The following is a 27459-nucleotide window of genomic DNA, read 5'->3' as shown; positions in this document are numbered from 1 at the left end:
CCATACATCTTGTCCAGCCTTATCCAAGTCTCCAGAAACCCCAAGATGCCAAATTGATTTTAAAAGGTGTTATATACACCATTTTTAAAGGTGCAATATGTAGGAATTTTGGTTGAAAACATTTACTAAAATTATCATCAGAATATGAAAAAATAACAGTTTGATGTTATGACGTATTGTGTTGCAGAGATATCTAGTGGAGTTAGCATGCTAACCTGCTAGCCCCGGTCCAAAGCTCTCATGCTAGCGATGTAAACACCAACACTTCCCCGGTGCTCTCAGCTCCCAATCCGTACTGCTACCTGCACGGCTAACTGAGCTAACTAGCTAGCGGGAGCTACAGTTATCAGCAGTTAGCTATTACTCTGGCGATATGCTGGCTCCTATTTGTTTTTGAGTATGAACTTGACAGGTGGCCAATTCTTACATATTGCATCTTTGAAGCAAAAATCTTCACTGTAGCTGCTAAGCTTGAGCAAGTTTGACTGGCCCATCGAGGGTGTAAATCACACATTTTCAAATAAATTTGGGATCATGGGGCAGTATGGAGCCATTTTATGTTTCTGTTCTTCATTGTTGTTGTTTTTTTTTTTTTTACGTTTCCCCATCTACTTCAGTTTTTTAGCAGAATGCTGCAACCCTTTTTAACTGTAGAGCCCCCGAAAGGTTTAGCAAACTACGAAACTTCAGCCGACTTTTCATCGGCGTTAGGATGAGCAGATAACGACTGAATCATTCATTTTTGGTGCAATATGTGAGAACTGGCACTAGCCACTACCACTACCTGCCTCTAACTGTAGCTACCATTAGCGAGTTAGCCGTGCAGCTACTGGGAGTGGGAGCTCTGGGAACTGATGTGTGGTGGCCTTCACACCGCTAGCACAGGAGCTTTAGACCACTATGAGCTGGGGCTAAGTGGTTAGCATGCTAACTTCTCTACGATACAATAAATAGACGTTTTGCCCTTTTAAATTCTTATTTTTCGTGCATGTGTGTATGTTGTTTTTCTTATGGATTCCCTTTGTTGTCCAATGTAAGTGTAATTATGGTTAATGGTGTTTTTATGTGTAGTATAAGACAAAAAGTGTGGGGGGGAGAGCAAGAAGAGGCACTGGAAAGATGGAGGAAGTTGAAAGAAGAGTACACAACAGAGTGCAACCTGGGGAGAAAGAGAGGGAGAGAGAGAGAGAGAGGGAGAGAGAGAGAGAGTGTGTACGTATATGTGTGTGTGTGTGTGTGTGGGGGGGGGGGGGGGGGGGGGGGGGGAGTGACGGAGCGTTGCCGTCTGGAAAACAGCATCTTTCCCCTCCACTGTGCTCCTCCCATCTTCCCCTCTCGGCATCTCTCCCACGCTCCAGAGCTCAGCCTTCAGCTCCCCGGATCCTCCCAAATTCTCCCGAGGTATACAGCCTTGTTTGTGTGTGTGTGTGTGTGTGCGTGTGTGTGTGCACTGAAGCCTGCGTGTACTTGACAGTGCGCTCAGTACTTTCCGTGTGTGTTTCTCTCTCTCTCTTTCTCTCTCTCTCTCTCTCCCCCTGCAGCTGAGGTGGGTGTGTGGAGCCTCTGACCCTCTCTCGCCCACTCTCTTTCTGTGTCTCTCCCTCTTCGCTGCAGCTACAGGGGGCTATGGATGGACTGCGCTTACCTCCACTCATCGAGGAGGCTTTGGACTCTACAGGTCTGTGCAGCTGTTTTTGTCGCTGTGTGTGTGTGTGTGTCTATTTTTAGCCCTGCACTACAGATCAGCCGAAAAAAAAAAAAAGGTAGAGAAGGGTCGATGTTTTTAAATCCCTGTGTTTACTCCTGAAGTGAGACATGTGAACTGAGGAGGCGGAGGAGCTGGAGAGAGGAGAGAGGTGGTCAGCTGGTAGGAGGTGGGGAGATTATTGTGGAAGGAAGCCCGTCTTTATTAGGAGCTGTGGTCGAGCTGACAGCCTGACAGACGAGTGGGCATTACAGTCAGCTGTGGCATCTGTGGACGTTTGATGGAGGCTGCATGCTGCCAGGTAATGGATGGCTGGCAGCCAGAGGGAAGAGAGCATATAGTCATTAGTGCTGATGGCTGTGTTGCATGTTATTCTGAGGCTAATGCAGTGCTGGGTGTTATTTTAGCACATTGCTTTGCATGTAGTGGTTGTGTTCAACAGCTTTAATCCTCGTCCGGTAACTTTATGTTGTTGTATGTGACATTTGTGCACAATGCATCTTCTTCACAATCAGTAGTGTGTGATTGTGCGTTCAGGGAAGAATGTGTGGAATGTGTTTTTGTGTCCCGACACAGAAGATGTGTGGTGTTGTGTGCATGTTTTGAATGCAGACAGTGCAGCTCTGTGTGGGACACCGCTGGGAGGATGTTTATTGGTGTGGAGGGACTCGCAGGTCAGCAGCACTTTGACCATGTGGCCCGAGTCTGGCTTCCTTTTCCTGTGTCCTAAAATTGAACTTTGGAGCGTATGTATTTGGGGGATTGTTTCTTAGCTGCAGACTGATTAATTCACTTTGTACGTAAGTAAGTTCCTTTATTAAACTTATCACTGTGAAGCCTGCGTGTTGACATCTTAACATGGATGCTGTCTCAGGAGTAAATCTTCACTCCCTAACAAGCTTGTTCCTGTTATCTTAACTCTGGGGACGTCTTCCCTCTCATCACAGCCCGAGGCATGCTTTCAGAGCCGGAAATTCAGCGTCGGTGATGGCAAGTGTCTGTTAATGCAGCGTGAATCCTGACTGATTGACCCTAATAAGGATAGACATACGGCATGCGGGAAGTGGATTGAGTGATGGCTAGTATTAACTCCTATCTTTTTGAATTACACTTGGGGATCTTAATGGATTAAAGTGCGTTGAATCTGTTCCTGGCTGAGTTCAGTTCTTCAGTCTGAGCCACCTTTCTGTTCCCTTGCTCTGAACAGTGGTTATTTTCTAGGCTTTTATTCTCAGGCCTGCTGGGAATGAATGCTTGGAAAATCACTTGCTGCATCTACCAACAGGGAATACAGATGCTCTCACGCTCTCACTGATCAATAAAACACCATCAGAGGCTGGTTTGACATTTGCGAGCTGTCTGTGTATCTTACAACCGTCGGCCACCGTATTGTTCCTCTCACTTCGCACTACTCGCAGACCAATTCTCTCTCCATCTCCATCCTTCTCTCTGCTTTCCCACTCAATATCTCTTCCCCCTCTTTCAGTCGCAATCCTCTGCTCTCTTCACCGCCCACACACTCCTCCAACACACACTCATGCACGAGCACGCGCCTGCATAGACACGCGAACCTTTGCACCTGCCTCGGCCCACACAGCATTTCTTTCCTGTCCTCTCCACTCCTCTCCACTTTGCGAAACTCACATCAGCAGTGAAACTTCCCAAGGGTGCACAAACAGGATTTTCTCAGCTCTCTGGAACTAATAAACAGCAAAGTTGCTGCCCTAGACAAACTTTGTAGATCTGGGAGCTGGAGAGGCCTCTGAGAAAAACAACAGAGTGAGATTCTCACATCAGTGTTTAACATGGCGAGTCGAGGGGCTGAAGGAAAACAAATCTTGCTTGTTTTTCCACCCTCAGGTATCGCAGCTCCTTCTCTCTCAGCCCTGAAGACTTAAAGTGTGACATGTCTTCCTGCACCACCCTATCCCCACTTTCCCCTGTCAGACTTCTAGGGCTTCGTTGTAAAACAAGCTTTCAATGTACTCCGACAAAAGTGAGCGTGCCACATGTTTTTTTTTATCCTCTCAAGGTTGCATAATGGAAAATTCTTTGAGGAGACCTATTATTTTTTTTCCTTCAGTGTGTTATATAGGCTCTTGTGCATGTAAAAGGGTTTGAAAGTTAAAGGCCCAAAGTCCGCACTCACGGGAGCTCCTCTCTCCCGCAGAAAACAATGCTCCTGAAACGCCTCGCGAGTAGTCCCGCCTTTAACTCCGTGACTTCTTGACATCACACTATGTCGCCATGTCATTCATTTGCATAATTTATGCCTGTATTTATGGTAGAAGTTAAGCTACCTGGAAGCTGAAAACGTGACGGAGCCAACCGGAGACACGGTGAGCGGTGCTGGCTCAGGCGTGTGCGAGCTGACCAGTAAGAGCAGGTATCCCGGAGGGGGGCCTTAAAGAGACAGGAGCTAAAACAGAGAGGGAATACAGTGCTGCTACACTGAACTATGAGAAAACAGAAAACAGGCAAGGTAATGAACCTGAAAATGAGCATAAAATGTCTCCTTTAAAACTTTGGAGTGAATAGAGAAGGTTCGTGAACTCATGCAGCTCTTTCATGCAGCGTATCTTATGGATTTTCTTCCCTCACTTTTCTTCTCCCTCGCAGAAGCGTTCTGCATTGTCAACCTATCATTAGCACACCTGCTTTCTCCCTCTGGGTCTTTATTCCTTTTTTTAATTCAGCAGCAACATGGCAAGCTATCGTATCCCCTGTTTCCTCTGTGATTTACTTGATGTGAAACCTTCCAGAGAGATTGCTTTCAGGTGGGAGGCACTGATTTGTGATCAAATGGATTATTATCGCATCACTTGTTGTCATGCTTTGTTATCTGTCGTTATTCATATCCCCTTCATGGAAAAGCTAGACAACAAGCACCCCCACGCAGCCATACATGTTGGCATAAAAAAAGCATATTCCCTGAATCAATCACCTACAGTATGTACACAGTAGTACAGTATTTGTGCATGCTCATCTAATGAGGCTAAATTACAGTACTCTCTGCAATGCATCTCCATTCCGTTGACCCACTTTCTCTTATTTCCCTTTGAAAGTGCAAACATGGATTTTCCATTTAAATAACAGAGCGGCTCATTAAGTCAGCCCAACTCTTGGGTGCTTGTGGTTCCTGTTTCTTTTGTTGTCTTCTGCTGCTGCTGTTGTTCCTCGCTCTCTCTGGTGTTTTCAGGCTCAAAGTACAGAGAGAGGAAGAGTTGAACTCACATTAACCTCACGAGAACTCGCTTCTCTCATGCAGTTTGAAGTCAGCAAATCTCGTATGATGGTGACCTCACTATTTGGAGGGACAGCTGATAAGCTCACTCGGGCTCTGTGGCAGACAGAAAGGTTTCCATGGTGAGCAGCGCTGTGGACAAAAACACAGCTTTATTGCCATCACTACGGCTCCACCTGACTCCTGTGAGTTTCATGGAGCAGCTCGAGTGCCCTCCTTCCTCGCATCTCTCTTATTGTGTTCTCCTCCTTTCGTCTTTTGCTCTCACACGGTCTCTCCGCCTTTTCCGACCCCCCCCCCCCCCGCTCTGAATTGTGTGTTGCTGAGGAAGTGTGCCAGTGCAGGGGAAAAGCTACAGCATCAGAGCTGGGCTGGCTTCAAAGCTGGGGTAGGAGGGGGTGGTGTGTATTATGCATGGCCTCCTACACAGCTGCAGAAAACCATGGCATACATACAGATACTTACCACTTATGTGATCATATATGTGTACATAAGGAGGATATAAAACAAAGTGATATGCAAGCTTGCATGTCTACATAATTTAGGTTCAAGTACATGTGCATAAAGAGTATATAAACTACAGAATCACAGACCAAAATGCAGCACACACACACACACACACACACACACACACACACACACACACACACACACACACACACACACACACACACACACACACACTCATGAGCCACTATCACTGTCACCAGCACCACCAGGTGTCTGCTTAATCCCATTTTTTGGTTCAGCACAAGGTGCCCATCACACTGCACCTGGAGTCAGCCTCCAGCTCCTGTTTCAAGCGAGCAGTCCTTTCTTTTTTCACAGCTGATTTGACTGCAGATGCTTCCCTCAATACCGTAAAATTAGATATTTAACTAGCAGTCACAGAGAGAGAATGGACTTGAAAAACTGCTTTGTACCACACAAAGGCACATGAAGCTGGCTGAAATATGAAGATCAAGGTTGTTAAAAACATGCAGACATATCTTCAGTATATATCTACTCTATCACAGTGTGAGATTGAATTTCAGTCTTTCGCTGCAGTTAATAAACAGAGCTATAACTCTATCTGCAGTGTCGCACTGAAGGGCTCTCATGTGGTTCCTGGGTTATGTCCCACATCCACGCCTCTCCCAGCATGCATCTGTTTGCTAAAATCCTCCCTCTGCTCTTCAATTTTGCAAAGTGCAAATTTCATTACACTCCCCGCTCCATACCCGAACACCGAATCAGAAGCAAAACAAAGGGCTTGTGTTGCCACATTAACGTTTTCAATTTAATCTCGGACAGCTATTCCAAGGTGCGGACAAAGAACACTCGGCCCGCTTGTTGTCTCCGTTCTAAAGTGCCACGATGTTGTGCAGTGACATTCTCAATGTGTTTTGCTGCCACGTGATTACGAAGGAATGTGCTGTAGCTAGATAAAGCCATCCTCTCCCTGGAGCTGTAACACTGCTCCTGAGATGACTTCCCCTGCTCTTGTATGCATGCAGCGTCCATGTCTAATGCAATCCCTGCGTGACTAAAGACCAACAGTGTGCCAAGAATGCAGTGGAGTGATCACAGGTGTCACTGCAGCTGATTCTGCTGCACAATGTGTTTGACATTAACTCACAAGGTGAGACGATAAAGCTTCTTCAAGGAGGGAAATGATTATCAAGCTGTTGGGTAAAGCTACGAAGGCAGGGACCCGAGGACAGATAGCAGGTGTGGCTCTGTAAGGGGGTCCTACAGCGTTTAAGGTCAAGTTCGCTTAAAAATTTAAATTCAGTCATTGTCTGTTCACCGTCATGCCGATGGAAAGTTGGGTGAAGTTTCGTAGTCCACAAAACATTCCTGGAGCTTCACAGCAAAACAGGGTTGCAGCATTCTGCTAAACAACTTAAGTAGATGGGGACTAAACAAAAACAGCTGAAAAAAAACTCCACACAGCTTGTCCTGTGTCCAAGTCTCTGGAAGTCTTTAGATCCCAATTTTATTTTAAAAGACGATATTTACACCCTCGTCAAGCCTGTGCACGCACATCGGATGGGATGCGTGCTAGTGCTGTTAGCTCAGCAGCTGTATGGAGCCATTTTAGTTTTTTTGTGTTGTTTTTTTATGTTTCAAAACAAGTCCCCATCTACATCAGTTATTTAGAAGAAAGCTGCAAACGCTGTTTTGCTGTGAAGCTCCAGAAATGTTTTGTGGACTATGAAACTTCACCCCGACTCTCCATCGGCATGAGGGTGAGTCGGCAATTACTGAATGCTCATTTTTTTGGTGAACTGTTCCTTTAATGGCTGCAGAATAATATGTAGAGAGGTGCCACAGATGATTCTTTTGAAAGATGGCCTCAAAGTATGGTGAAGAAAGTTGAGAAGAGTTTTCTTGAATGCCACATCTGTCAGATACTAGCGGATGTCCTAAGGAGTGTGTAAAAAGTGTGTGTGATACTTCATTCTCGCTGTGTTCTCACTGTAATCTGATTACAGTGTCACCATTTCCTATCAGCTGCAGTTTGTGCCCATTTGAGGACAGTCTGAATGCTACATCTACAAAAACAAAGAAGTAAAATTGGAGCACAAATCACATGAGCCGAAGCTTCCCGAGTTATTACCCCCTGAGCTAGACATCCTGGAGGATTTAGATGTGAGTGATATTCATTGGGAAGCCTTTTGTCTCTTGATGGCCTTTAGCTGCCGCTGGCTATACAAGCAGCTCCGGCTCTCTCTCCCTGCCACCCGGCTCCAGCGCTCCTCTTTATGACTAACTCATTACAGCAGCATCAAAGTTTAATGACAAAATAGCCCAGTGCTCATGAAACCTCTCGCTTGCCTCTCAGGGGCTGCATTGTTTAAATTAACATTATTATGAGACAGGAAGGAATAAAGGGTGCAGCCTGCTGCTAATGTCACACAGATATGATTAGAAAAAAGTATGTTGCGTGTGTCTGGATGTGATGGAAATAGTTACATCTAGCGAGGGGGAAAAACAAGGCAGAGAAATAATTACCAGAAGAAATGGAAGCATCCCCTGAGTCGAGATTACACCGGTGAGCATCGCTCTTAATTAGGCAGATCTTTAGTTAATGCCTGATTCTGTCCCCTGCTGCACCTTTTTCCCCGTCACGTCTCTCTATTCCTGTCACACGGAAAGCAGGACTCCTCTCTCCAATCCTCACACGAGTACAAACAGCAATTTTAAAGCACTTGGATACCACTCGAACCTGAGATGTGTGATGCTACATATCAATTTTTCTCTGAGATGGACTTGACCCTTGAAGGCATGTTATAAAGAAAAAAGAGAGAGATGTCAGCAGAATGTCCTGAGTTTAGACAGTATCTGAGTGATTTTTTTTTTTTTTTACTTGTTAACTGCACATCAGAACAACGTAACACTGCGAATGTAATCCTCATTTAGCTCTGGCCTCTCCTGCCTCACAGCAAATCTCATCTGACTAATGGGAAAAGACTTCTCTTCCCGGACAAATGAGCATTTACCGTCATGTTGTTGTGCTGTAAATGATGTCCTCCTTTCTAGTTTCCTGACCTGCTCCACATTTGTCTTTGCAGTTCTTGCAAGCAACAGCTGTTATAACGTCAAATCAGGTTTATTAGTGGAGCCCTACATTGTCTGTAATGTCTCATTGGGCTTTACGGGCTCACATTAACAACAGCTCCTGATGCAGCCTGGGATGTCTACAACAAGGACGAGGAAATCAAAAAGAAAAGAGAGGCGGACAAGCGTGTAATAAGAGAGATCTGTCTTCTTCTGTCACGTCTCTCTTACTATGAGTGCTAGCTTGTTTTGTTATGAACTTCGAGGTGCATTGCTGAGTGGTGAGTCATAGTGATTGCTTCAGCATACAGGCCCAACTCCCCCCTTCTCTCTCCGCATTGTGTCGGCTAACTCGCTCCACCTACTGGTCAGATATTTAAATTCAGTATGCAGATAAGAGGGATGTGATGCAAACATGTACAGTATTGTAATCAAGTGCAAGCAACATGTCTTATATTATAATAATATCTCATTTAACAACTTTAGTGTCAAAACCTTCACACAGTGGACGTTTTAGGAATATAATCTGACGCATTCTTCCCCCAAAGAATAGATTTCTTGTACCTTTTCTATCAAAATCTCACCTCTGATCTCATAAGAGTATTGTCAGCAATTCTGTATGTTTAAATTGGCGGGAAATTGAATTTAAATCAAAGGAAATGAGTGGAAAAGAGGTTGTTTTACAAAGCAGCCAACGCCACCTCAATCACAAGATGGTGCTGTTGATTCAAAAGAAAACAGTCTTAACAGCAGACTGAATTTGGGTGATGACAAACTGGTTTGTCACCTGTAAATCCCTCTCTCTATCTCCCTCTCTATCTCCCTCTCTCTCCCTGTCAGGCATACCTTTCTAATAGCGCTGTCATCTCTCCATCAGATGACCCGTGCGATCTGAAAGCAGAGTGCAGCCCCACCATGGACAACGAGATCACAGCGAAGGAGAGAGGCATCCTGGAGGAGAACAACGAAAAGGAGGAGATGGACCAGGCTCAGGAAGAGGAGGGAGAGGAGAAGAAGCTGAAGGAGGAAGAAGGCGAAGGGGAGGAGAAGAGGAGGAAGGAGCAGGAGCCGCTGACCGAGGAGCAGGAGCTGGAGGAGCTGAAGGCCCAGGTGCTGCAGCTGCTGCTGGAGCTGGATGACGCCAGAGAGACCTCCAACAAACACCAGGAAAGCTTTCACGAGCTGCAAGGTGAGACTTCCAGCCCTGGATGTTACTGCTTATAGTGTTTATTCATTATTAAATGCCTTGAATCATTAATCTTCTTTTATCACAATCTTTTATTCATTATTTACTTAACAGCCATCTGACCTGAAATACACATCTACAGCATGACAATGAATACAAACATCCTCCACATCAATAAAAGCCTTCACCATCCTCGGAAACATTTCTGGCATTTAAAGGGAAACTCGGTCTTATTCTCATCTTTTTTATTTTTATTAGTTGAGACAACATTTTAGTGTTGTGTGAAATGCAAATTTTGGTTTAAAGATGTTGAGGGACCTGTGAAAAAGCGACTCTCGATACCCTGACCCTGTGGAAGGTGTTGTGTTTATCCTGTCCATCGCCACCACCGTCGCCTAAGACGCTTCTGTTTCTTGAAAGGTAACATTATGATGTAAAGTCACATTATATTGATGCCAAGATCTTCACGGATACATCACGTTGTATATAGTGACATCTCATCTTAGCTAATGTTAGAAAATAACCAGCTGGCCAACATATAACGGTCAGCACCATGGTCTGTAGAGTCTGTATAGAGTAGTTATTCATCCCAAGAAGGGGAAAAGGGAAAATACCTGGCAGTGCAGCAGCAATGTTGACTGATTTAGGCTATATCACCTGCATGTTTCTTATTGATCCAACAATAATGATGACTACAGCTTCCCCAAAAACTTCAGAAAGAATCCTCTAACACTTTTTTTGAGCCAAACTGACAGAAAATCCCTGTTGTAGTGAACTGCTTAACAGTTGTAATGTAATTAGCCACAAGTGGAATCTCCGTCAATCATCTCAACAACTCTGCACAATGTCTGGCTTGTTATTTTAAATTGTAATTCAGAAGTGTGCAGACGTTAACCATCCTCCTGTGCTCGCTGCCGTTATTTCCATAAAGTAAACACAAGCTACACGGGAAGCAAGTTGCTTTGTGTGGCACTAATGGCTGCTTGTTGAAGAGTCCTCGGGAAAGATACCAAACCTCAAAGTTCTCCTGATAGCTATTCATGTGTGAATGACTGAGAAGAGAAATGTCACAAGATGCTTTGGTTTGGATGCTGATGAGCAGGCCGGGACCTCGCACGGCAGCCTCTGCCATTGCGTGTGAAAAGGGGAATGTGACAAGTGCTGTAAAGCGCTTTGAGTAGTTGGTAGAGTAGAAAAGTTTGATATAAATGCAAGTCACTTTACCATGTAATATAATGGAAAGTAGTATGTGTGCATAAATGTGGCAGGTAAATCAGTGGCAAGCTGACAGACAAATGGATACGCCGTGCCATGCAGGCACAGCATGATGTAAGTTCCTCTTCAAAACAAGCTCTATGTGTACACCAGGGACGTGTGAGAGCCCAGCTCGTACATTTTACCTGCAATTTGCATTCAACATGTCACAATAGGAAAATGGTGCGGACCCAAATGCAGACACAGAGGCAGGTAGCAAGCTTTATTAACATAAAGCTGAAATCCAAAGTCCAAACTCAAAAAATACAAAATCGGAAAGTCAACAGGCAAGAAACAAAGGCAGGCAGAGTAAAGTCTATAAAAACTAAACAAACCGGGTAGACACGAGTGAAACCAACGAAGAAGAGTGAGGAGGAAACACTGGCTTAAATACACAGAGAGTGATCAACGAACAGAACTCAGGTGAGGAGCAAAGAAGCGGGAAAACAGACAGAAAAGGGAATCAATAAACCAAAAAAAACCCAAACCATGACACAACAGTCATTTGTGACACTTCATTGATGAATTGCAATCACTTTTATGCAACGGGCCTTATTTTACTACAACTGATCAACACTGTCGTTGCCTTTGCATTTCATGAGTCCAGCTTTCTTAAATCTCAGTGGAGGTGCTGTGTGAAATGTTACAAAGAAAGTGGACAATATATGAGAACAACACCCAGACTGACAAATAACTGAGTTGTTCTTTAATCTCAAGTGAATCATCAATTAGCAAAACAGGTTTAAAAAAAATAATCCCAGCACAATTAAACACTTTCATCTGCCATCTGGAGTATTCTCTATGAATCATCTTCATTTATGTTGAAAGATATCGTGGGAATTGATTCCTGTGAGATCTCAACCTTAACTATTACAGTAAAATGAAATAAACATCATACTTTGCACCGCACTGACTGTTTACAACTTTACACACAACCATGGAAGAAAACCTCCTGTCCTCTACCTGGACAGCTTAACTCCCCACCTGAGACACCTCTCGTCCATCACAATCTAGTTGAACACGCAGAAGCATAAATGTTTATAAGCAGCCACTGACACGGTCAGTTCCTCATCACCGCTAAATGGAGCCTCGCATCATACCTTAGAAATGATGAGCTTAACTTCCAGGGACACTAGCAGTGAGTAAGGCCTTGGGAATGGGGCCTCGGTGAGCTCAGTGTGTGTGTCTTGAGTGTGTGTCATACTAAGAGACATGGCGTGGTGAGCTCAGTTGTTGGTCTGGCAGCAGTAGAGACATTCCTCAGACAACTGCGTGCATGCTGAGGGAAGCTTCCAGACTGGGTGTCCTAGACCACATCGAGAAATCACTGATGGTCAACTCCCACTGAGAACAGTCAGCTGTTCAGGCAGCTTGTGGGGGGGTTGTGGGGGTGATGAGTGCGCATGGTTAGAGAATTACGTAAGGTGTGGTATAGAAGTATATCAAGGGTAACTTTGACTATAGGTGATCTGTGATACAAGCTGCCAATCATGCTACACTCACCGGTTATACACTGCTTGCAGTATGACGCAAATAGAAAACTGGGATGGTGGGTGTGTGACTCAAAGTTCTGAACCAAATTGAAAGGCTGTGAAAATCTCAAGACAGGAAATGAGAAATACTCAGTGGGAATGAAATTATTGCCAAGAATCTGAAGCAGGATGTTGCCGATTAAAGGGTTGGTTGAGGCAAATTGATCCATTAAAACGATGGAGGTGAAGTGAATTTTATTCGTGGTGCTGACAGCATTGAAAAAAAACTATCAAAAAAGCTCGAAGTCAAAAAGTCTCCATAATCCCCGTGAAAATTGTTGATTAAATGGAAGCATGCGATGCAAGCAGTCTGCTCGAGCTGCGCTGTTAGATACACGTGACACATCACTCGCCGCAGTCGTCCACCCAACACACCCTCGCAATCTGCCAGTCTATTTAAGATGCAAACATTTCCCATCTCTCTGCTCCCCTGCCCGTTCTTTCACCACCTGCAGGCTCCGGTTAAAACAAGAATAGGAGTCTACGGTCATGCTAGCGGCTCTGTGAAGCTGTATTAGGCTAAATGCTAATGTCGGCATGCAAATATGATCTCAGTGACAATGCTAAATGCTGAAGTTAGCCAGGTACAATGTTTATCATGTTCATGTTGGCATATTGGCAAGCTAACATGCTAATTGGCACTAATCACAACGTGCAGCTGAGCATGATGTCATTAGTTTTGCAGATATTTGGTGATAAAAGTTAAACTTTTGACTGACTAGAGGAAATATCAGTTAGCACCTGATTTAGAAGACTTCATCCCCTGCGGACCATGAATGTCTGAACCAAATTTAATGGCAAAAATGTCCAAAAATTAAATTGATGTTTGAAGAAAAGTAAAGCCAAAATATATCTTATTTTCTAGTTTTGGGGGACTGATCCTTTGAGAAAATACTGACCATCCTCTGTTTTAAAGGACTACTAGGGCTGCGACTAATGATCATTTTGATTGTCGAGTGATCTGTCGATAATTTCTCGATTCACTGATTAGTTGTTGTTGGTCTTTGAAATGTCAGAAAATTGTAAAAAAAGAAAAAAAAAATATCCATCATGTCTTGTTTTGTCCACAAGCCAAAGATATTCAGTTTAGAGTCTGGGAGGTCATACAGGTGTTAAAATATTCACATTTAAAAAAGCTCAAATCAGAGAATTTTGACTTTTCTAAAACAGATTTATTAACAAAATAGTTGACAACTAATCAATTAATCGTTTATTGTTGCAGCTCTTATTAAAACCACTATTGAATCTGCAGGAATGGCTCGACATGACTAAGATAAAGGCAAAAATGGCCAATAAAGAAAGCTGTGAAAGTAACAGCCAAAACAATCTGCTTTATTTTGTTGAGATCACTGCCTTATAAAACGGATATTTAAAAATTAACTCTCTAAAATCTAATATACTAATACTGATGCTCCGGCTCACATTGTATTAACACACAGACAGGCAGGCAGGCAGGCAGGCAGACAGACAGTCAGTCATGCCTCAAGGTTGAACAGCTTATCATGTTGTCATCTTTCTCTTGGCCTGCTGAAGTGACATTTTCCTCTTATCTCTCTGCCCACTCTCACCCACTTCTCCCCACTCCTCTCACCTCTCCTCACCTCTCTTCTCCTCACCACCAGGTCTGTTGGAGGATGAGCGTCTAGCAAGTGCCCATCAGGCTGAAGCCTTCACACGTCAGATTCAGAATCTACAAGGTATCGACATGAAAAAACCCTGACTCGATTCTGTTGTTTGATTAACCCAGAAAACAAGACTATTCTATCATTTTTTCTATTTCTATTTATGTATTTCTTGATTACTCTTGTCCCACTAGTGCTGGATAGGTATATTGGGATGTAATTGAAAAGAACACTTTAATTGCTTATTGCTTATTAGCTGGCTTATTGATTTGGGTGTATTCGTTTTATTTTTCAGTAGTTATTTTTTCTTTTTTGTGACCAATTTTTTGAAACGGTTATTCTTCATAGAGCCTCGTTGTACGCGACCATGAGGGGTGAATAAAACACATAATGGCTCTGAGAACAGAGAGAGAAAAGAGAAAAGCAAGGACGAAGAAAACACTGTAAACCTCAGTAAACAAATCCAATCCTTACACAAAAAGAGACAAAGAAAAATAGAAAAAGGAGGAGTGGAGTTATTGAAGCTGCAAGATATTTTTGGTCCGTTTGGGGAATGCTAAACTATTTTATGATGCATCTGCATTGGTCAGAGAATTACTTTTGAACTATTTAACTGAGTTATTACTGGTTTTATCGCCATTTCCTTGTATAATTGCTCCAGTTGTTATTATTGAGTTGGAGATTTTCTATTCCTGAAAACAGTAAACTAATGATCTGATCTGACCCTGAAAAACGGTCTGTTACCGTCAGTTACATCAGCTCCTCTTTCAAACAGTACCCACACAAACACATGCACGTGGAAGCACACACCGCCCACACACACAAACACATGCAGGCCCACTGTTGCAAAACAGGTAAGATCATATACACACACATATACTCCCATACTGATACTGCAGTCTCACCCACACATCCCCCATAAAGAAAACCTGAAGTTCTCCTCCTCCTCTCCCCACAGCACAGCTGCGTTCTGTGCAGGAGGAGATGGACAGCCTGGAGGAGGAGAAGGAGAGCGAGCTGGCCGAGGCCCAGGAGGAGCTGCGCGTGGCCCAGGAGGAGGTGCTCCTGCTCCAACAGGCGGCTGAGGAGGCTGCGGCAGAGAGGGAGAACGACATCGCCTCGCTGCAGGAGGAGCTGTGTCGCCGGCGGGCCGAGCTGCAGCGCCTCAGCGAGGAGACCCAGGAGTACGAGCTGGAGATCACCACGCTGAGAGCCGAGATCAGCATGAAGAGCCAGCGCAGAGAGGTCGAGAGGAGAGAGGGTGAGGGATGAGGAGCAAGAAGACAGGTTTAGGTTGATGGAAAAGGCAGGTGGAGGAGGTTTTGGTACCTTCTCCTCCCTTACAACTTTGTTTTACTTACAAGTACATTAAAGTTAAAATCCAATATGTCTTTGTTTTACACCTCATCTTCACACCATCAGTGGGAAGGACACGCTAAAAAACACAACCCACTGTCTCTGCATGTACTATGGAATTTATCCAACTTGCACAAATAGCCCATGATCAGTCTTTGTGTCTGATATTATGAAAACAAAGCACGATGTTGGATGGATGCTCTCGTTCCGTGCTCACATCATGTTAGCATCCTGCAGTGAAGCACATAAATCATTTGTGGGGTTTAATAAATATTACAAATGGGTCTGCTGAGTGTTGCAGTGGGGTGGGGAGTGGTGTGTGTGTGTGTGTTTGTGTGTGTGCGTGTGCGCAGATGTGTGTTCTGCATTTAGGATACCAGGGACATGAAGTCATGAGGGGGAGGGACACACACTTCTAACACATGATGTCACCGCTGGGATCTGCAGCTGAGGCCGGGGTGGGACTGAGGGAGGAGAGTTCATGTTATATTGTTGTCGTGCTCCTTCATGAAAACATCTCCCAGAATGCGTTTTATAATGCAAGTGCAGTCAAACTCACAGTAGGCGTTTATTTTAAAGGAACAGTTTGACCTTTTTTTAGTTTCTCTACAGATTATGTATATTATTTCTCTGTTTAAAAAGGTGCAATATGTAAGAATTTTAGTTCAAAACACTCAAAAACACACTCAAAATTAACTAAACAGAATGTGAAGAAACATCAGTTTTGATGTCATGTCAAAGACATTTAAATATGGTGTTGTAGAGATATCTACTGAAGTTAGCATGCTATTTGTAAGCATGAAACAAGGTAATAGAGGTGCTGGTAGGTGGATTTTTTCATTGTTGGATGGAAGTAAAGTAGACTATTGAATTTAAAAGTTGTACGAAGTAAAACAGTTTTAACAACTTAAAGTTATTATTCTACTTAACCTGGCAATTTTGAGGTAATCAGTTTCCTCGACTTTTGAAAATCACTTTTCAGATCTGACAGTTTATCAAGTCAGACACAAAGCAAATAAGCATATTTAAAAAAAATGTCAGACTACTCCTTTAATATATTCTAAACACATTCTCTAAAGCCGCGTACAACAGGATTAATGGCGAGCACTACCTCCTGCATCCTCTTTAACATCTTCATCTCTGACCCTCCTTGTTCTGTCAGGTGACGTGGACCTTCTGAAGGAGGAGTGCCGTATGCTAAAGGAGGAGTGTCAGACCCTGAAGGAGGACAACAGACGTCTCTCTGAGAGGCTGCAGCTGCTGCAGAGACAGAGGACATGGTGAGAGGTCAATGGCTGCTCACTCGTCAGCTGTGCTTACTGGATCAGCTGGAGGGGAGACCCTCTGGAATACTACCCCCGCGTCACAGCCGCGCAAGTCATGTCCCGTTTAGAAAAGGCCGGCCACCTGTTTAATCACTGCGCTACTGTAATATCATACGAGGGATCACACTGAAACCATTAGTTCATTAATTGATTAGTAGATTGACAGAAAATAAATCGACCGACGACACAGTCCCCAAATAAAATCCATTGAGTGGCTGTTCTAAAAATGTTCGAGTGCATCACGTGATCTTCCTTCCAGCAGATGGAACAGTGCAGACTCAATCTGCTGAGGAAGATCTTGTGAAAACTTTATTTATAGCGCTACTCAAAACAGAAGTTGTGTTTTACAGGAAGAAGAAAAAGGAGACAGAAGACAACATGTTCAACAGGGAGAAATAACCCACAGTTAACAGTCCTACAACCCATATACTAAAAAAAGTTGACGCTGTTTGAAACGTAAAGTAAAAACAGAATCATTTCCTTTATACAATTGTGTTTCACAACTTTCCCAGTCTTTTGTTGCTCCTGGCACAACTTGTTTGAAATGTTCTGCAGGCATCAAATTCAGAATAATCATGTGTTTGTTACGGGCCAACAAAAAGGTCCCACAGGCAAGACACACAAGGCAGGCAGGTCAAAAAGCAAACCTTTTTCAAATAAATCTGAAACCGATGTCCAAACTGTAAAATCCAAAAAGCAATTCCAAAAGGCAACAAAAACTGAAGGAGCAGGCCGGCAGGAGCAAATCCAGGAATTAAGAAGTACAAAAAATATAAACACTAAAAAACAGGTACAAACCAGAGATGCACTGGAACACGAGACTGACGTTGGGAAAGACGCAGACTTGAATACACAAGAGAGGATAGACTAATAAGACACAGATGAAACTAATAGGGCAATCAATAAAAGGCCAGTAGAAACACACAGACAGGAAGTTAAAGTAAAACATGACACGTGAGGAGAAAACTTCAAAATAAAACAGGAAATATCTGAACCAAAAGCCCAAACCATGACAATATTTACGTAAATCAATAAAGTTAATGAGGTAAAACATGAAAATATGTTGTCTTTGTTCTGTTTGAAATTGAATATATGACAAAAAGGATCTTAAAGTCATCACATTTTTAGGTCTTACACAGCATTTCCAACTCTTTTGAAACCGGGGTAGAGAAATATTCAAATAAAACAAAAGTGTTGAAGATTTTTTTTTAAAGATGTGCGATATTTGGCTTCTGTGAGAATTTGAGAAGTAACACCAGCAGCATGATGACTTGAATAGCTGTTAATGGACCTTGTGGTGAGATTATTATGCTTCTGCGTGGCCGGAGGCGTTATGTTTTCAGGTCGTCCGTCCATCCGTCCCATTCTTCTGAACGCAATATCTCCAGAACGCTTTGATTGAATTTCTTCCACCTGGACTCAAGAATGAACTGATTAGATTTTTTGTGGTCAAATGTCAAACTCACTGAGATCTCACACATTTTTATGCAAATGTCTAATAGGATACAATGATGAATTGAACTTTGAGAAGTAACAACAGCATCAGCATGATGAATAGAACAGCTTTTAATGGACCTTGTGATGGGATTCATATTTTCAACAATTAAAAAAAAAGAAGCAATACAATCAAATTAATAAGCAAAAATGCAAAACATTCTCTGGTTCCTGCTTTTGAAATGTAATTAGCTGCTTTTCTCTGTTTTTGCATCGTCTGGAATTTAATTTAAAACATTCAGTTTCTGATTTGGACTGTTGGTCAGACGGATCGAGCAGCCGGGAAACTATAATAGGGTCTTTTTCATTTATGACATTTTATAGACTAAACAATTATCTGATAATAAGACGAAAAAACTGATTAGTCAGAAATGAAAAGAGCCCTCGCAGTCCTATTACAAGGCTGGTTAGATACATCTGTTGGCATGAAAAAAGAATGAAAAAGCAGTTATCAGACTTTGTGTACACCATAATGAAATCTCTGCATACTGAATGTGCCAAACACACCAGAAATATGCTAACTAGCTCTCTGATTATCACATAAAACAATCATTTCCAGCCTTTCATCATGAAATTGGTAACCCATTTGCCCATCCATTTATTAGACGTTTAAAGTATATCATATCCTTTCTTATTTTCGTCCAGCTCCAGTGTCTACCTGTCACTGAAGGAGGAGGACGCAGAGGGCACAGAGGGGAAGGAGATGGAGAGTGGCCCTGATGAGGTCATGACAGAGAGCTACATGACCATGGCTCAGTCTGAGAACTGTCGCCTGGTCGACGCCTCCATCCAGAAGAATATTTCATTCGATGGGAAGCCCGCGACACCAACCAGCTGGAACGGGGGCATCGGGGAGATCTTCTCCCTGAGGGACCAGCTCAAACAGGCAGAGGAGAAGGCCTCACAGGTTCAGAGAGAGGTATGATGCTTTCATGTTGAAGCGACACCTGGGGAGTTAAACGTATGAATAAACATGGACAGATTTGGGTCAAGCATTATTAGCAAATTCTTGTTTTTGATTTCAATCAAATCCAATAAAAATGGTTTGAATAAATCCACTGCTGTAAGGAAGACTGAGAACTCGACCTCTGTGTCCTGCAGTGTGACGGTCTGAAGATGGAGCTGCAGGAGCTGCAGGTACTGTATGACAGCAGTCAGAGGGAGAGAGCAGAGCTGGAGGAGGAGCTGCAGCGCTGCAAGGCAGAGCTGGAGAAGCTGTCAGGGGGGGCTCAGGTGAGGGACAGACATGAATAACATAATAGTATACAGATGGTAAAAAAGCTGATTTAAATATTGTTAGAGCTGCAATAATTCAACTAAATCACCAGGATAAATGTTGGCACTGTGTGTTTATGCAAACCATATGTTTTTGTGACAATGCACAAAAACCACTCGGTTAGTGATTTTTTTTGCCAACCATGTGGATAATCGATTAAATGTTTTCAAACAAAATGATGTCTTCAGTTGTCTAAAACCCAAAGACTCTTAATTTATGATCGTAAATTAAGAGTCTTTGGGTTTTAGCCAATTGAAGACATCACTTTTGGGTCTGGGAAATTGTGATGAGTATTTTCTACCATTTTGACATTTCATAGACTAAACAATTAATCGATTTATCATCAAAATAATTGGCATATTAATTGATAATTAAAAGAATCTTGAGTTGCAGCCCTTACTTCTAGACAAATTTAAGTGATTTATGATAACAACCTTTAGGACATTTAAGTTGTGTGGTTAGCTTTGCATTCTTGACTTATTTTTATATATTTTGTAGAGCAGGTTGTGTTGTGATTATGATTTCTATGGTTAAAGAGCATAACTTTTTCTCTGCACCCACACTGTCAACTAACACGTGACACGCCTCACATCACACTTACTGTACCCTGTGTCTGTTGAGCTCACTTTTTATGTGTCTCATACTGTAGCGATATATGTTCTGATATGAACTGACCTGGCCTGTCAGCCCATATCAGTATTTATTGTGTGCTTTGGGCCGGGGAACCTTTCCTCCCACTGTGTCTGTGTTCTAACTTCTCTGTGACAGCGATGCTTTAATACTGTTGTTGGACAAAAACACAGAATCTGCAGAAAGGCATTCAGGCATTGAGCGAAGAATGCTTATTTTGCTTTATCGCTGAATCCTATGTCGGCGTCAGATATTGTTCAAAAGAGAAAAAGTTAAGTAACGCTCTCACTCCGTCTTAGAGTACACATATTTACCATTAGCCAGTTGTTTATTTGAATGCATATTGTTAGCGTATAAGCTCTTTATTAGTCATAATAAAGCACTTATTAAAGCTTTGTCTGCATGACAATACTCTACAACTATATATAGTTGCTTGCTCATTACTAATTCACTGTTGGTTTGGCACTTATAAACCCACACAGGTTTTACTGGTGAATTAGTTATGAGCAAGACCTCACTTTAGGATGGGGAACATGTTCTGAGTTAGACAGACTTCGTTTAGAGTTATTTGGGAACTGCTAACACTTGTAGTTTTTTGCTACGTAAGAATAGACCATATTTATGAAGGATAAGGTCACCTGAAAATGAAAATTCATTTTCACCTCAATGCCGAGGGAAAGTCGAGTGAAGTTTTATAGTTCACAAAACATTTCTGGAGCTTCACAGCAAAACAGCATTGCAGCATTCACCTAAAAAAGATGATGTCCGGAGCTACTTCAGTTGTTTTGGAGAGTTATGTAACACCATTTTGCTGTAAAGCTCCAGAAATGGAGAATTTTTTTGGAGTATGAAATTTCATCCGACTTTCCATCTGCATGGGGGTGAATAGATAATGACTGAATTTTCCTTTTTGGGTGAACTTTAAGGGAGAAGGACTATTCTTGTGGTACGGCTACCTTATGTGGTCCATACTGATCAAAACATATTATCATGATTCATCTACGACAACTTCCTTACCTACTCTCAAAAAAAAATAATCAGGATTAATTATTGAGGGGAAAATTCTTAGTTAGTGTTCTAGTAGTTATATTGCTATGTTAATGCAGAATAAGGCATTAATAAGTGCTTTTTAATGACTTATAAGGAGCCAATATGCTTCTAATATTCATGCTAATAAGCAGCTACTTAATGGTTGATTTGTGTACCCTACTGAGTGTGACCAAAGTAATTACAGGAACTTGGCACCGTTAGATTTTTGAATGCTTTTTTTCTGCTTTACAATTATTTCGGTTCATTTTAATGCTGTGTGAAAGTCAACTTGCAGTAAATTGAAACATGATTTGAAACAATTGAAACAATTACCAGCTATTGTTTTTTTAACTTTTGTCACAGTTACACAGTTATTGCTTACAGAAAACACTAACATCCAAAACTCTTAAAGGGGCTCTGTGAGACCTTCCCCGTCTCTCTCAGTTGCCTATACAAACCTGTGGATGATTTCTTTAGGTTGTTTAATGCTGCTGGACCAAACAGAGAGCAAAAGTAGCTAACGTTAATTTAGAAATGGAGTCCGCTGACATCAACGAGTGGCTTCCAGACCAACACAGATATTCCACAGAGCCCCTTTAAGTTGAACAGCAGCCTTCCTCATGCAAGAAACTGCAGCACCAAATTGATTGTCCTTTTCATGATGTCTTCTTTTGCTTATTGTTTTGACTTGTTGGCGCAGTAGAGTGTGGCACCAGCCTGAGGACAATCTGTGGTTTCTACTGCATTACCATGCAAAGACACACTCAATATCCTGCAAGTTGATTTTTATGCAACAGAATTATGCATCCAAAAATCTTACAAAAACAAACAAACATAAAAAAAAAAAAAAAAAAACTCTTGCTACTTTTGGAAATTGGTTGGAAGCAATACAAACGACTGTGGTCCTTTCTGTTTCCTCTAGTTGGAAACAAAGCGGACTAAACTCTGTGTTTTGTCTACAACAGCAGTGATGAGATGTCCCTGCGCTGTGTCAAACTGTCTACCCGTGCCTGTCTCTGACGCTGTCCTTGTTCTCTAAATGTCCATGACCGCTCAGCCTTTACGATTATAAATTAAGCAAAACATAAAAAACAAATGAGCTATATAATAAGGATAGAGAGAAGAAAATACCACCGTATGCTGCTCACAACATTCATGCTGTACGTCTTTCTTTTCTGGTCACCATAACATCACACGCAGCCAATAGATGCCGCACAGAACTGCTCACACATTCTCTCATTGAGTCGATGTGTATGTCACCATAAAGTTATGCATTGTTTGTTTTAACGGGAAATGTAAACCACCCCATCACAACCCCTCCCTTTTATATCACCGCCATAGTCCATGTCACACTTTTAATTTAGCGATTTGTAGTGGTGGTCCATTTGTGCTGTCGTCACACCGTTTTTATCCGTGTGTTGTGTATTATTTGAGTCCATCCATTCTTTCATTCATTCCCTTCATTCCCATGGTCGTTGTGTTTGTTTTTATTTCCCTCCTCAGAGATTCATCCATCCGTCTGAGCACCCTGTTCTCTCCATCCCCTTCATAGGAATGATTGTAATAGTGGCTGTGGTCTGGTGCTGGTTGTCGGAGCTGGCGTCCCAGAGGGCAAGGTACGGGAGGAGCTTATCTCTATCTGATGCTACGTATGGTCCTTACACACAGATTTAAGAGTCGCTTCACCCAAATAACATAAAAACACAGTTTCTCACATGCGGTCTCTAGCTGTGCAGATAGTTTTGATTTGATTTGCTCAGGTTTTAAGATAAACATGTGATAATTCTGTCTTACCTCGATACACTTGGTGAGGAGAGTTTGTAACAAGAATGGCACTAAGTAAAGCTTATGCCTCTTCCAAGGCCCGACAGTCTCCTTTAATTCAATCAAGCCAATATCAAACTCAATAGTCCCATATCAATCTAAAATTTAAACCACCCATAATTGCTTAACCATAATTTAGGCTCACCAGATCTTGAAATTGCATCAGATTGTACTCACTCATAGATACAAACAACCTAAATACGCATGGATCAATTAGATCCATGCATTATTCCCTGAGAACTTAACCAAAATGTTGAAAAACGCTCTTTATCTCAAAGTTAAAGAAAGAGAGAAAAAATTCCTGAATCTGTCCCTTTATCTGGATCAGCACAGAAAGTTAATGGGGTCTATTCTGGGCCGAGACGCTTCATCCCTCCAGGTTTTTTGTGGAAATTAACAAACGGACAAGGGCAAAAACAAAACCTCCTTTGCAGAGGTAATAAGCAAGTAATATGAGCAACTAAATGATGTTGATGAGGTAAAACAACCTGTTGACGGTTGCGTATATATCAATATCAATAAGACAAAAATTGTCACATTCTGATTTATTGATATTTTACACAGCGTTCCAACTCTTTTGGAATCTGGGTTGTTTTATGGATAATTCACAGAAACTGTGATAATGTCTATAGAAGAAGGTATTTCAATATATAATACAATATTCTGTGAATAGTCAGGGCAATGTTTCTGAAAAGATTTTGTTTAATTCACCTCTGCTGTCACAGAAGCGTCATGCCGCCACACCAGAAAAAGAAAAATGGATCCCAATCACGTTATAACAGGAAAACTCTATTGTTATAACAAGATATTTTCACTTATTACGACATGGAAACTTTTCACGTTATAACAATATAAATAAACAATATAAATATTATTATACTGAGAGTGGTTGTGGCAGCCAAATGCTTCCACAGCTCTGGGTGAAAGATTAAACATCTCAAAACTTGGGCACGACACCTGCATCAATGCCGCAAGAGGTACATGAGGAAAATATGTTTAATTTGGGTGAACTGACCCTTTAATATAAATCGCTGCTGAAGATTCAGTTAGTGTAGTTTGGAGTGTTGTTTTTTATGGGCAGGTCTAAACTCACTGGAAAACTCTTCAGAAAGAATGTAAATAATGATAAGAAGCATTTATGGAAGGTGGACATGGGGCGGGTGGGCAGTTTGGCAAATTATTTAACAGAATATTTCCTTTAATGGCATTTGCAGGAATAGTTTAACATTTTGGGAAATATGCTTATTTGCTTTCCTGCCAAGCGTTAGATGAGAAGCCTGATACCGCTCTCATGTCTGTGTGTTAAATATGAAGCTACAGCCAGGAGACGGTTAGCTTAGCATAAAGTCTGGAAACAAGAGGAAACAGCCAGACTGGCTCTGTCTCAGCTCAGTGATTAACACACTATCGTATCCGTTAAATCGTACACAAATGTATAAACCAACAATTTGTGGTCGTCGTGGGAGTTAAAAGCTGTAGCGCTAACTTCTCTGTGTCTTCATCGTCACCACAGCCAGCAGAAAGCATTTAAGTGCTGGGCGGACAAACAAATTGTTGTTCGTCAAGAAATAGCAACAGCACGAACAACCCCTAAAACCACAAACTGCTGTTGTCTCGTCGTTCTATTTGTGTACAGATTAAACAAACGAGATGCAACATGTTAGTATAACTTCTTTGTGGGAGTTCATGTATTTTTGAATTTTGGACGGAGCCAGGCTAGCTGTTTCCCCTTGTTTTTATGCGTGTTAAGCTAAGCTAAGCTACTTGCCTCCTGATTCCACCTCTATACTTAAGGTAAGGTGGTAACAATCTCCTCATCTGACTCTCTGTAAGAAAGCAAATGAGCATATTTCCTGGCTGGCTTATCTGTGGCTGATGATTAGCGTCTTCTGACTCTTAACACCACTGTTTTCCTGTCTGCCCTCAGGGGAGTGAGGTAGGTTGGAACTCCATTTTGACTATCACTGCAGCCACAGCAGTGCTGCTATTGATGACTAGCTTGTTGAGAGCTCTCGTCCGATGTTGACTGGATGGGCAACAGCCGCACAGGGACAGACGTCTGCTTCAGACCAGCTCCTCGTTCTCTCCTGCCATGTCTATAGACTGAACCGGAGTTCTCTAAATGTGATGCAGCTGACCACCGTGTAGTAGAAAATGTAAAATGGAAGAATGTGGTCTCTATGAGAAGGTACTACATCGACACACGTACTGAGAATAATGTGCTCGGTCTCATTTGAGATCGGCTTTGATGATGAGTTGACCTGCAGAGAGCCCACACGAGGACACGATCTCACTCCACTAAATGTACGCTAAGTGCTGTGTCATTCCTCCTCTGTGTCCGTGTTCATTTTCTCTCCTTTAGCTACCAAATGTGATAAAAATGAAGGTTTTGATTATTAATGTGCACCGACTGGTTTTCAGTTTATTTAACCGTTATTTATTTATTTGTTCGTTTCAATATTGTTCATAGTTGTGTCTGATAATAACGAGCAAACATGGAGTTTGGACATTTAATGCACTGAAATCCATGAAATGTGCCCCTGAAGTAACAGTTTGCATTTTTCTTTCTTGCAATGAGCTCCCGATAGACTATATTAAAGGTGCAATATGTAAGATTTTAGTTGAAAACATACAAAAATGAAAACAGTTTTGACGTTGTGATGTTTATGTATTGTGTTGTAGAGATATCTAACAAAGTTGGCATGCTATCCAGCTAGCCCCAGCCCGTCCCAGTCCAAAGCTCCTTTGTTACTACATTACTAGTCCCAATTGGGACCACTAGCTGCATGACTAACTTAGCTAACTAGCTAACAGCAACTATATATAGCAGCAGTTAGCGGTTACACTACCAACATGCTGCCCCCTATTGGTTTTGAATTTGACAGGTGGCCAATTCTCACATACTGCACCTTTAAGTGTTATTTCCCCAAATACTAGATGCAATGAATGCTACAAATTGGAAAAACAGAATTGTCACAAAATTTGCATTAATTAATAACTGCCTACCATTACAGCAATCCTGCCACCGTATTCCTACTTTGAACTATCAAACTGATAACTAAGCACCTGTCAATGTGAGCCCAGTGTGTATGACGGGAGCCTGCTCTTCTTCAAAGTGTTTTTCATTTATGTGCTTTGCTGCCTGGCAGAGTGAGACACAGAGTCCTGTGTCTCCCATCTTCCCCTTTAATTATCAGTTAAGCAAGATGCCTGGAAGGCCAGCGCAGTATTTCTGATTCATCTTTCCTGCTCACAGGTCACTTTGAAGATCTGAAATCTTACAGCCAATGCTGCACTGTTTGCTATAGTTTTGTTATGTGCGAGAAAAGGTTCGGGAGAAAAACTCTCGGATGATGGAGCTATATTATTTCAACTCAGTTTTGATTTTGACGTGGAGAACTCCAGCGGGATTAAAACGGCTTGGTTTTTCCAAGCGTTTTGGTAATCAGAGTTTGCAGCTAGATGAAACCACTGATGCGAACTGAAGTGACAGATCAGGGTTAGTTAGTTGTGAGGGCATTTGAGAAACGAACATGGTTCCAAAATATGTAAATAGAAAGATGTCAGAAAAACGTAGTTTGTTTAAGCATCAGTTACAATAAATATATGTATATGTGGAAGGACTCCGATTATTGTTTACATCTGTGAAATGTTTTTTTGTGAGACTATTTTAGAACTGAATAGCATGCTAGAAAACATATAGAAGCACAATATCTAATTTATGTCGACTCTGTTTGACTTTGTATTCCATGTAAATAGATGTGACATACAGTACTTTGGGAGAAATATTCCTTAAATCCATTTGTACTAGCTTTCTAGAAAGTTTATTCTATTTTGGAAGAGCATCGTATATTTGATAGCCAAATTAAACGCTGTGTAAATGTTTATTTATGGTGACGTTACGTTAGAAAAACCATCACTGATCATATTCAGTACCTCTTTGTTCAAAGGTGGTGTGGTCATTGCATGCATTTAGATTGCATTTGCCAGAAAGAGCAATATGACTCCTGGTTTTTCCAGTCAGCTAACTTTCAGAAACATACTGACATCTTTTCTGAAACATCTGTCATTAAACATAAACCTTATAAGCAATGCCTGACCAATGTTATTTCTGCATACACTAATGTAACGATGTGCCACTGGACTGCAAACGTTGTCACTGTCTACTAAAGAAATTCTCAGTTTTCAATAGAAATCAAACTCCCATTGATTGCAATGGTACATAATGAATGTTGTCTGATACGGAGCATTATTTTTCATTTACTTCTGAGCTTACTTCATTTAGTTTATCATAGCTTCTATATATTGCACAGTGTTTCTCAGCTTGTTGCTTTAAATATTGATAGCGTTGTTGTTTTCAATATAGTCGTGGCTATTTTGTTACCTGGAGGTCTATTTTGTACTGCAGATGACTTGAGAAAATAAATATATCCACCCCA

The 27459-nt window shown here is 41.9% G+C and overlaps 1 protein-coding gene across 1 annotated transcript; it reads left to right on the top strand.

Annotated features, from left to right (window-relative positions):
• Positions 1 to 1552: 1552 nt before the first annotated feature.
• LOC141001730 (uncharacterized) lies at positions 1553 to 27459 on the top strand. Its single transcript, XM_073472891.1, has 9 exons — positions 1553 to 1678; positions 9370 to 9681; positions 14087 to 14161; positions 15045 to 15347; positions 16605 to 16722; positions 18907 to 19180; positions 19363 to 19494; positions 22700 to 22812; positions 24948 to 27459. Exons 1-9 carry the CDS (start codon positions 1627 to 1629, stop codon positions 24958 to 24960), a joined length of 1392 nt encoding a protein of 463 aa, XP_073328992.1. The 5' UTR covers positions 1553 to 1626; the 3' UTR covers positions 24961 to 27459.

This window comes from Pagrus major, chromosome 8, assembly GCF_040436345.1.
Source record: "Pagrus major chromosome 8, Pma_NU_1.0".
NCBI classification, from domain to species: domain Eukaryota; kingdom Metazoa; phylum Chordata; class Actinopteri; order Spariformes; family Sparidae; genus Pagrus; species Pagrus major.
The sequence above is the reverse complement of the archived record's forward strand: the minus strand, read 5'-3'. Positions and strand labels throughout refer to the sequence as shown.